Source organism: Xiphophorus couchianus, chromosome 2, assembly GCF_001444195.1.
Source record: "Xiphophorus couchianus chromosome 2, X_couchianus-1.0, whole genome shotgun sequence".
NCBI lineage: Eukaryota > Metazoa > Chordata > Actinopteri > Cyprinodontiformes > Poeciliidae > Xiphophorus > Xiphophorus couchianus.
In genome coordinates this window covers 2712926-2723738 of record NC_040229.1, presented here as the reverse complement: position 1 = coordinate 2723738, position 10813 = coordinate 2712926, and the positions used below count along the sequence as shown (strand labels likewise).

Sequence of the window (10813 nt, the reverse complement as noted above, 5' to 3'; positions counted from 1 at the left end):
CAAGTTGAAGGTTTTATAGAAAGTTTTATTAAGCAAACACATACATGAACAAAGCACCATATAACCTTAAAGTACAGAAGTAAGCCTACCTGCCTCAGTTACTGCGGCCATTTTTACGTATCCCATAGCAACACTCTGAATAACAAAGAGCCAAGGCAGCAGATCTATCGTATATTACAGCATGCTGAATAGAAAAACCTGGGAAAGAAAATTAGACTGGACCATCTAGAGACACTAGTGGGATACAACAGTATAAAAGTGCCATTCATTATACAGCAGATCAAATACTGACAATGAAATGAGCCGATTTTTACATTAAATTTATGGAAAACAAAAAAGGAAGAGACCCTGTGAAAGAGCAAAAAAATAAAATTAAAAAAAGACTTTACTTCCATGAACAGACAGCGTGGAGTTGATGGAGAAACCGAAGCTGCGTCCCTGGCACCACATAAGACAACGTTTAAAAAGAAACGAGCGTCCCCTCCCGGCGCCGAGCCGCCCGGCGGGTCGGAACCAAACGGTCAGGCGAAGGAAGAACGGATGGCACCGAATGTGGAGTTTAAATACGAGTCTGTGAGCGAGTCCCGGTGTGAGAGGGGCACATTCATGGAGGCCAGGTAGGGGGCGCTTCTCCTTAAACCCGTTCCTTCAGCCGCGGCGGTGCCGGGCCGAGCCGAGCCGGCGCCTCTTACGACGGAGAGTACTTCTTGGCCTGTGCTCGAACTCTTTTCTCATATTCTACTCTGTTTTGGCTGAAAAGAAGGAAATTACAGAGAAAATCAGTTAAAATTACGTGTAATTTGATCAGTTCTGGACAATAAATCAATAAAATAAATTTATATATATATATATATATATATATATATATATATATATATATAGTGATGGAAGCCCTATCAATACCAGTAGCATCTGACAATATTCAGAATGCAGAATATTCCAGGTTGGTGGAATCTACTGACTCACTCATTCTCTGGTTGCCTAGCAACCTGCTGGGTAAGAAGCAGTTTCAAGTTCCCCCAAATCTCGGTTACCTAGCAACAACCTGCCGAGTAACTGGAACTGAATCAGTTTCAAGTTCCTCAAAACTTAAAACAAAAAAAAACAGCTTGGAGTTTTTAAGAGATTTAAAACAAAAAACTAATCAATAATTATTGATAAGACTGATATGACAGACTAATATCATGATACGTTTGACCTGCACAGTTCAGGCACTGTTACTCTTTCCTGATTGGATCAAAACATTACATTAAGTTTCTAAGTTCAAAGTCCTTTCCTGCATTTTCAAGGTGAAGTTTTCTAACTTCATTTTGGAAACACGGCAAAAACTAAACGTAAAAGTACCGTATTTTCCGCACTATAAGTTGCACCTAAAAACCTTCAATTTTCTCAAAAGCCGACAGTGCGCCTTATAATCCGCTGCGCCTTAAATATGGACCAATATTGAGCCACAACAGGTCTCGTAACTACGGTAAGCAGCCGCCGACTTCATTTCCCCAGTAGAAGAAGAAGCGCGCGGTGCAGGCTGGGTTTTGTGTAAAGACCCCAAAATGGCTCCTATTAAGAGACGAGCTTACGCCGCAGAGTTTAAGCTCAAGGCGATCAGTGATGCAGTAAAACACGGGAACAGAGCAGCAGCCAGAGAATTTAACATGAACCAATCAATGGTTATAGTGGAAGTGGATATATATTGTGATCGCACTAACGTTTGATTTACCGTAACAGCATCAGGCTGTTTTTTACGTGTTTATTGAATCGAGGAAAAGTTCCCCTCCACTATATGTTACACCTTGATGTTGTTAAAAGATAAACTGTGTCACAAAAATACCACGTCACTGACTTTACCTCGGGAAAATAATAAAACAGCTTTTTATTCATTTTGGGAATGGTGTTTACAGAACGCTGGTTTGTAATTATTAATAAAGTTTGACTGACCTATCTGACTATTTTGTTGACATTCCCTTTAGTGCAGCTCCATCTAATGGACGCATAATGTAACTCCAGCCTCTACTGTAGAGTCTATTCTATGCGCCTTATAGTGCGGAAAATACAGTACTTTAAATCTAGTTTCTACTGCAAACAGCTTTTCCACTTAATTTAAGACAAAACTAACTTGTAAGTAACTTTTCAGCAACAAATAGGAGCTAATAATAATATTGATGAAAAAAGTAAGTAGTTATAAGTGAAATAATCTGACGGCAGAACAAAACATTTTAACTTAAAAAAAATGAACCAAATTTTATTGGGCACATCAGAGATCCAGAACAGAACCGGAGTTCTACCAGCCAGAACCAAAGACGTCATCTGGACTCTAGATGAGGGGTGTCCAAAGTGTGGTCCAGGGGCCATTTGTGGCCCTTGAAATGATTTTGTTTGGCCCTTGACCCACAAGTCAAGAGTGGTAAAAATGTGGCCAACAAAATAGAAAAGAATGGATGATAAAAAGATCTGAAATGATCTTTAAGATATTGTTGTTTTGAAATCATTTTCCAGCAACATAATGATAATTAATAATGCAAGAACACATTCTCACAAATCAATGAACTTTAAATTCTGATGAACATTTAACACTGGAAGTGGAAGACATTTTAAATGTCCAAAATAAATAAACAAAACAACAAATAAAATCTATTTTGAAGTCTCTGAGAACAGAGACTAAACTAAACCTTGGAGGTTTAGTTGACATCAAAACACTAGAAACCAGAGAACCTGAACATTCAGAGCCACATAAAGACAGTTATAAAGTCGGCCTTCTGACACCTGCAGAACATTTCAGGATTGAAGGACTAATGTTCCACAAACATCCAGAGAAACTCATCCATGTGTCGCATTTATTACTGCAACAGCGTCGGTACAGGTCTGACTAAAATTAAAAAATCCTCCAGCTGCAGCTGAACCAGAACGCTGCTGCTAGAGTTCTGATTAAAACCGGGAAGATAGAGCACACCACCCCGATCTACACCACCAGGACCTACACCACCAGGATCTAGTCCTTCACAGACAACAGACTTTAAACTACGGCAGGTAGTTCATGAATCACTGAACGGATTGAAGATCTGCTGCTGGATCAACCATCCAGACCTCTCAGGTGTGAAGGTTCTGGTTCTGCTCTGCATCCAGAACCAAACATGGAGAAGCAGCATTCAGCTTCTATGCGCCACAAATCTGGAACAAACTTCCAGAAAACAAACAGCTGAAACTCTGAGTTCCTTAAATCTAGAGTAAATCCAGCTGGTTAGAGCTGCTTTTGATTCAGAAGAAACTGATTAGATTAATTTTAGTCTGGATTAGAACTTTTTCATTCACTTTGCTGCTGTAATCTGATGTTTTTATCATTTAAAGCACGTTGAGCTGCCTTGAGCTAAAACGCTCTATAACAATAAAGGGTTCAGACTGCAGTCCAGCTGCTCACCAGTAGATCGTGTAAGCCTCTGCTTGGGCTGGATCCTGGATATTTGGCTCGTTTAGGAGTTCCTGGATACCTAATAAGATCTAAACAACAGTAATAAACATTAACTGATTTTAAATATTCAGGATGTTGATACTTATGTTTGCGGTAATAATCCTGACCTGCTTTATTGTGATGGCCGGTCTCCAGTCCTTGTCCTCCTCTAGGATGGATAGGCATACTGTCCCCGACGGGTAAACGTTGGGATGGAAGAGCGGCGGCTCAAATTTACCTGGAATGAAAACAAAACGCTTTACTGCCAGCTGGAAACATTCAGCACCGATTCTGCATGTTTAACAATCTCTTTTAGTTCAAAACGACTTTTGTTAAAAAGTGACTCATGAAACTATAAAAAGCATTTTAATAATCTAAGGATTATTACAACTCAAACTATTAAAATCTAGAAAATTACTTGAAAGAATATTTGATTACTAAACAAATCATCCCTAACTGAGATCATGAAAGGAAAACAAGAAAATCTAAATTTTCCAGACTTAAACCTATTCCAGATTATTTTCTACTGTTTAAAAAAGTATAAATAAAAAAAATAAATAAAAATCCAATAAAAGTTTCTATGGTGATTTTCTATTTCAAATACCCAGAATGGAAACTATTTAAATTAACTTTCTGACTTTCTATGAACCTTGAAATGTAACAATTGCTGGATTTTAAAAATTCTGCTAACAATTTGCAAACGAAAACTGAAATTTATGTGTGGATTTCAGTGACCACAGCCGGGCGCGGTGCAGCTCTGCTGCTTGCTCTTCGTGTCCTGCAGGGTCACGGCGGGTCGAAGGACTCACATTTTGGAGGCGATGATGGGTAATCGTCCTTGAACAACATCCGCAGTTTGAACAAACCTCCTTCCCACGGAGTCTGGGAAAAGACGGAGTTGTTAGTCAGCGCAGCAGGACGCAGGCGGCCATTTTTACAGAAGATTTCATCGATTTGGAAACAGAAACATTCATTGATCTGTGTCTGATGATTGTTGGCCTCAAGTTTTAAATAAAGGAACGGTTTAATAATTCATGCAACCAATACAGGGGAAAAAACATTTTTCCTGTGGGAATTCTCTACTGAGTTACAACAACAGGAGAGTTTACCCCTTTCTTCCCAGGAATAGCACATTCCCAGTTCATGAGATTCATGGTTCCATCTGGATTTTTTGTTGGAACGGCTACAAATCCCTGGAAAAACAGAAATATATACCAGAATTAAGACGAATCATTACATGAAACTCAACAGGTGAGTTTTCTGAGAGGGACTTACAAACGGATGGTCCTTCCGCCATGCCTTGCGCTCCTGTGCAAGCCGGCTCAATGCAATGCCTGACATTTTTAGACTCCTGGAGCTAAAATGTAAAGAAATATTTATTAGCAGCTTTTACAAGAATAAAAAGTAGGAGCAGGGTGTAAAATGATCTCAAATTAATAAACAGAAAAAGAGCAATAAGTGAGGCTTTTCCAGGACAATAACATGTATTTTTATTAACCTTTTGAGTCTGATAAAACTGGAAAGGTTGTGCTCCTACATTTTATTTGGTTTCTTTAAACAAAATATTATTTTTTCTCCTTGGAGAAAAAGGAATGAATTTACACTGAAACCGGCTCCAAAGGAATATTGGTGCATCCGCATAGTAAATACTGCTGGTTTGTGTGTTGAGTCTTGGTTTTGATGCATTTAATTTATAACAAAAACATTAAACCACTTAAACATCTGATCACAGATCAGAGAAACCGTCTAAAGATTTATGTTAAGATAAACATATTCCAATGGGATGCTAACTAGTTTGCTACATTAAAAGCTAAACATTGGTACATATTTACATCTGTGTCCATTTAGATGTTTTAATGACACCCTGATACATTTACAGTTTGATTTAATTTGTTGATAACCTGCCAAACTGCTTTAAGTCCGTTCAAAACATTAAATTATGATGCTCTGATGGAATGTCGCCATCTCTATAGCAACGGCGGTTAAATAAGATAAAGTAGAAACAAAATGTTTACAGTTACTCCAAAGCATCAGCACGCCGTCCACTAGATTCATACACAGCTTCACTGTTGTTGAAGTTAAAAACTGGCGGGTTTTTATTGGCTCTTAGGCTGAGAAAGACCGAAAGCAGCGTTTTTATCCGACATGTCTGGAAGGCTAGCCAAGTTAGCCGGTGGTTAGAACTGAACCGGAAATGTTTTCCGCTAAGTTTGGAGCATAAAAAGATACAAAATACTTTGACTTTGTAATGTCCCGGTAAAGTCACCCTAAAACATTCACAAACTGACCGCCAATGCTAATTGATTAGCATGCTACCCTGTTAGCTTGATAAGCTAACTCATGTGCGCCAGAATTGTGCTACATCCCAACAGGCGCTGGCGCAGTTAGCGTCTGCCACGGCCTGATGCAGCACAAAAAATGCGCAACTGCACTTGATTTAGACCATTTAGGACGAGCGGAAAGTAATCACTGCCATCCACCGGGCGGAAAAACGCGTTTATAACCCCGTTTTAGCTGGAAAAAAATAGGAAGAAAAGCACCGAGGATTTAAACATGTCGCAGAGCGTTAAAGAATAAAGACAAAGAGCTGAAAGGCGCACATTTATGCGTTACCAAACTAGCGAAAATGGCGCAAAGTGAAGGGGGCGAAAATATCACGATACACGACAAAGAAGCAGAGATAAAAGCCATCGGGGTCGGTTCTTACCTCTGTCAGTACGGCTGCACTGGCTCTGCTAATTAAGCGAAATGAATTAATGGAGCTCGGATCCCGTTAAACCCGATAAAGTTTCCCTCCCGAAAAAATCCACCCGCTCCGAGTCGAGCCTCAAACAGCGACACCACGCAGTCATCCGCACCTCACTTCCGGTTTTGTTTAAATACTCCCTCCAGGAGAGCTTTCCCCCTCATTTGTTTCTGTTTTTAATAAATTATCCAGGCAACAGAGGACGACTATACGGCTGTTGCTTGTTCGCTCATATTTTTTGCGACAGTTTAACTAATACATCGTTACATCAAGATTCATACCAAGTTTAATTTTGTAGGTAAGAAAATGGTTAAGGGATTCTATTTATTTTGTATTCGATATGGTTGACGTATACTTTTGTAAAATGTTCAACCTTTTATGTCGAGTAAAGTGTTTCAGTCTCTTCAGTCAACAAAAAGGCCCAAAGTGTCTCTTTGATAGATCTTGGGAGGTTTCTATCTTGTTCCGTGTGTCGTCTTTGATCGCAGACCGTTAAACTCCTCTAAAAGACAAACCAAAACGTGACGCGGTCACTATAAAAAGCACCTTTCATTTCTGAACGACAGATAATTTTAAATACCTTAACCACCCCACGTATTACAGAGTTTTAAGTATTATTTTACATTTAAACAGGCATTTATTTCAGGCTACTAGGGCATTAAAACGAATTTCAACGATATGACGCTAGAGGTCACCGTTTACCTCCGCAATTTTAGTGATGAGTCACTGATTAACCACTTCATGCGTGAAATATGAGAACTCCCCTCGGGATTTTTTCATCGTGTTGCAAATAAATAAATAAAAACTTGAAACAGTATTGCATGCATTTTTCACGGCATTATTCACATTTCCAGTGAGGTGAATAGTTTTAATTTGAAATATATAATAAATTCATAATACCATAAACAATACTATATATTGAGTGAAAATCAAAATTATTTGGCCTTACATGATAACATAAAAAAATGGTACAAAGTGTGATAAAAAAAAAAATCTACTTCGCCTAGACTCTTTAATTCAACAGTTTCCCATTGAACAGTGTATTTTAGCAATCAACTTTTTAAAAAATAATACAAAGTCACAAAAAACTAAAATGGGAATGAGTGAATCCAATGATAAACAAATCCATCCAACAGTGGCGGTTTAAACTTTAACTTTAAATTGCAATTTAAAAACGGGGCAGTTTGTTTTTTTCAGTATTTGGCTTTATTTCTGCATCAAGGTTTATGTCAACTAAATCTGATTTTTATTGAAACTGAAAAAAGATGCTAAAGATGCTTTTGGTTGATGTGTTTGTAAATTGAAAAAGTTTACAAACCAAAAAAACCAAAAGAAAAAAGAATTAGATATAAGCTGTAAATGAAATAAAAATACACAGACCGTTATGTATGACAACTTTTTTATTGGGTTTATTTATGCAAGACCATATAGATCTATCTTTAATCCCCTCATACTTAGTTTGTACATTAACATTGCATAAGATCATATAGAAGTGATCCATGTAGTGATATGAGAACCATGTTGGTTGATGCAGCAGTTAGCTGGAGGAAGAAATGACACATTCACTCCCACTGACTGGAATCAGTGACGGTCAGTCATGCATTATGGTGTCTGTGACTCCAATGCAAAACAAACTGGGCACTTAAAAATATTCAGCTACAGATTTGATAAGTTTGTCCATCAGATGAATGATTATTAATGTTGGATACTGAAGACTGAAGGAGGCGGGGCTTAAAACTGCAGTATGTAACTTTTCTAAAAAATATATTTAGATATTTTTACATATTTATTAAAACTTTCACCATGTCAAATATGTGAAAAATTTGATCTCCTCCCTGAGCTATTATTGCCATCTGAAGAAGCGTACCACTCCCGACAAAAAACAACCAACCAGAGCCAGAAGGAGGGGCTAAGTGCTGTCAATCAATCTAGTGAATGTGCTTTTAAATGTTCCAACAACTCATTGTTATATAAAAACAAATTTTCCACCATTATCGGGCACTAAGCTAACTAGCATAGCATTCACAAGCATGATTGACAGTGCTAAGACCCACCTCCTGCTTCTGATTGGTTGCTTCCAGTTAGCACTGGGAGAAGGCAGAGGAGCTAAAAAAAAAATTCACAGATTAATTCACACCAAACTGTCAACAACATAGTGACAGTTTCAACAAATACATACAAAATTTATTCATTTATTTTTTTTTACAAAAGTTACATACGACAGCTTCAATGACCCCATAGTAGAATGCATTAAATGTTTTCATATAACCAAAAACACAAACTTTTAAATCCCTAAAGATATAATAAACCTTACCGGCTTTAGCTCAGAGTGAAAAACGAGATACATGACGTTTATTTCTACCAGAGGAAAACAAATTGCATTGCAAAAACATAAAATCTTACCAAGTAGTTTTGGTCTAATTTCTAGAGAAAATATCTGGGTACACTTGAAATAAGAAAACTAACTTAAGCAATTTTTCAGCAAGATATAGGAGCTTGCTTCGAGTTAATAATTCCTTAATATTGATGAAACTGATGATTCAAGACATTTTTCCATGTGACAATCTGCAGGTGAAACTAGGGAAAATTTACGCAACGCTTTTAACTACATTTTTTTAATATTTCAACAAATATGTCTCAAAACACATAAATACCCACAATAGAAATAATGTGGGAAAAATGCAGATTTCACTTATAAGTAGTATTTTTCTTTAACGATAAATACACTAAACAACTTGACAACAGGATGTATGGACAGTAAATCTTAATGGGAGAATCAGACGGTTCCAGAGAAAAATAACGTTTTTATGGGCTAACGGAAATAAAAGGATTTTTATTTCTTTCAAACAAGACAAGACCAACCTATGAGTAACTTTTCACCAAGAAATAGGAGCTTGATTAGAGAAAGTTCTAGTCCTGCTGTCGCCGTTACCTAGCAACCTCAGCAATGCCCAGCCTGTCGCCTAGCAACCAAGTTCTAGTTCCACTGGCAGATTAAGATAAGATTTATTGTCAACAGATTACAATGAGATTATTTCATGTTTAACAAAACATTTTACCATAAGTGAAATAATCTGCTAGTGAAACTACAACTTTTTAACAATATTAAGGAATTAAATGAAAACAAGCTGCTATATGTTCTAAAAAGTTACTTTTAAGTTATTTTAGTGTCATTTCATGTGTTGTGAGGTATTTGTAGCAGACATCAGACCAAACCTCCTCAGTGACGTTTTTGCAGTGGCAGTTAGGAACGGACAGCAGAGGAGTGGATGTCGGTCGTTACGTCGGTTAATGTGAGCGAGCGGAGTGCAAAGACGTTAACTGGAAGGCTTCAGAATACTACAGCAAATGTAAACATAGCCTAGCTCTGGCAGGAAACCCAGTCTACTTGATTAAAACCTCTCTGCACATCCCAACTTTTACACTTTAAAAGCCCTTGTGTGTTTATACATGTGTTTATACATATATATATTTATTTCAAAAAACATGCATCCATACTCGTTCTGATGATACAAAAACTGGTTGGGTTGGTGTGTGTGTGTGTGTGTGTGTGTGTGTGAGTGAGTGAGTGATTAGATGGAGGTTCGTGAGTCGTTAACAAGTCTATGTACAACGTGTGCCAGCATTAAGAAATGTTTACTTGTCCCTGACACAAAGATCAATGTCTAAAATACACATAAGACATTGGATTTTGGTCACTGGGAAAAAAGGCAACACTAAATGATTATTTGTGAATGAAATATCCAACCTAAATATATATATATATATATATATATATATATATATAAAATAAACAGATCAAACTTGAAACAACTTAAAAAAGTGCTCTAAAATGTAGTATTTACAACATTACAGGCTGTAAGCAGAGTGCACAGTGTCTCCCACTCTAATCCTGTTTGGAAACTGATAATTCAAAACGCTAAATATCACACTGAAGAAGAGGAAAAACATGTTTTAAATGTAACAGTCAATTTTATAGCCAGCCAAGTTTAGCTTTGTTATTGGTTATCAAAACGTCTCAGAGGAAGATCCATTTTCAGCAACTTAACAATCCGCTTCATTTTGTTTTTTAGTTTTTAACCAAAGATCCAGCAGAAACAACTTCCCAAGCCGGTCCTCTATACAGTGTACAAAACGTGCAGCTTTGTCCTTAAAAGAGTTAAATACGAAGGAGTTTGGGTTATTTACACGGAAACTAAATGATCTCAATATGAAGGAAGTCCTTCACGCTTCCAGTCCAAACAAACATAAAAAAATCCCCGTAAAAACTAAAACAAACTAAACAAATCTAACATCACTGGAGTGAGAACATTTACTGTCACTCTCCTAAACAGGTTAATAATCGCTGGACTGAATAAAAAAGTAAAATAAAATGTTGCATAAAATAATTCACATTTACATTTTTTTTGGCAGTTCATTTAAAAATTATGGAAAATTTTGTTAAATTTTTCTAAACTAAACAGTTAAAGGTTTGCAGCAAAAAACTCTTACATCTCCACTGCTGAAATGTTTAGCAATGAAACCGAGTCGGTTCTGATCCATCTGTGCAGGAATGGGCCGGTCAAAAAGCTAAAAAAAAAAAAAAAAAAAAAACTAAAATAATTCATCAATGTAACGGCTGAAAA

The 10813-nt window shown here is 37.1% G+C and overlaps 1 protein-coding gene across 1 annotated transcript; it reads right to left on the bottom strand.

Annotated features, from left to right (window-relative positions):
• Nucleotides 1-4: 4 nt before the first annotated feature.
• Nucleotides 5-6299, bottom strand: ube2ib (ubiquitin-conjugating enzyme E2Ib). Its single transcript, XM_028039018.1, has 7 exons — nucleotides 6150-6299; nucleotides 4718-4793; nucleotides 4552-4635; nucleotides 4252-4324; nucleotides 3571-3680; nucleotides 3413-3492; nucleotides 5-752 (listed from the first exon to the last, which is right to left on the bottom strand). The coding sequence occupies exons 2-7, from the start codon at nucleotides 4781-4783 to the stop codon at nucleotides 689-691; spliced, it is 477 nt and encodes a 158-aa protein (XP_027894819.1). The 5' UTR covers nucleotides 4784-4793; nucleotides 6150-6299; the 3' UTR covers nucleotides 5-688.
• Between the last annotated feature and the right edge of the window lie 4514 nt (nucleotides 6300-10813).

Bases quoted from the DNA above. Each gene is read 5' to 3' on its own strand.
- ube2ib (XM_028039018.1), bottom strand. From the start codon at position 4,783: ATGTCAGGCATTGCATTGAGCCGGCTTGCACAGGAGCGCAAGGCATGG. The intron at 3,493-3,570 runs GTCAGGATTATT...ACTGTTGTTTAG, and splicing joins CGGCCATCACAATAAAGCAG to ATCTTATTAGGTATCCAGGA. The intron at 753-3,412 runs GTGAGCAGCTGG...CCTTCTTTTCAG, and splicing joins GAGGCTTACACGATCTACTG to CCAAAACAGAGTAGAATATG.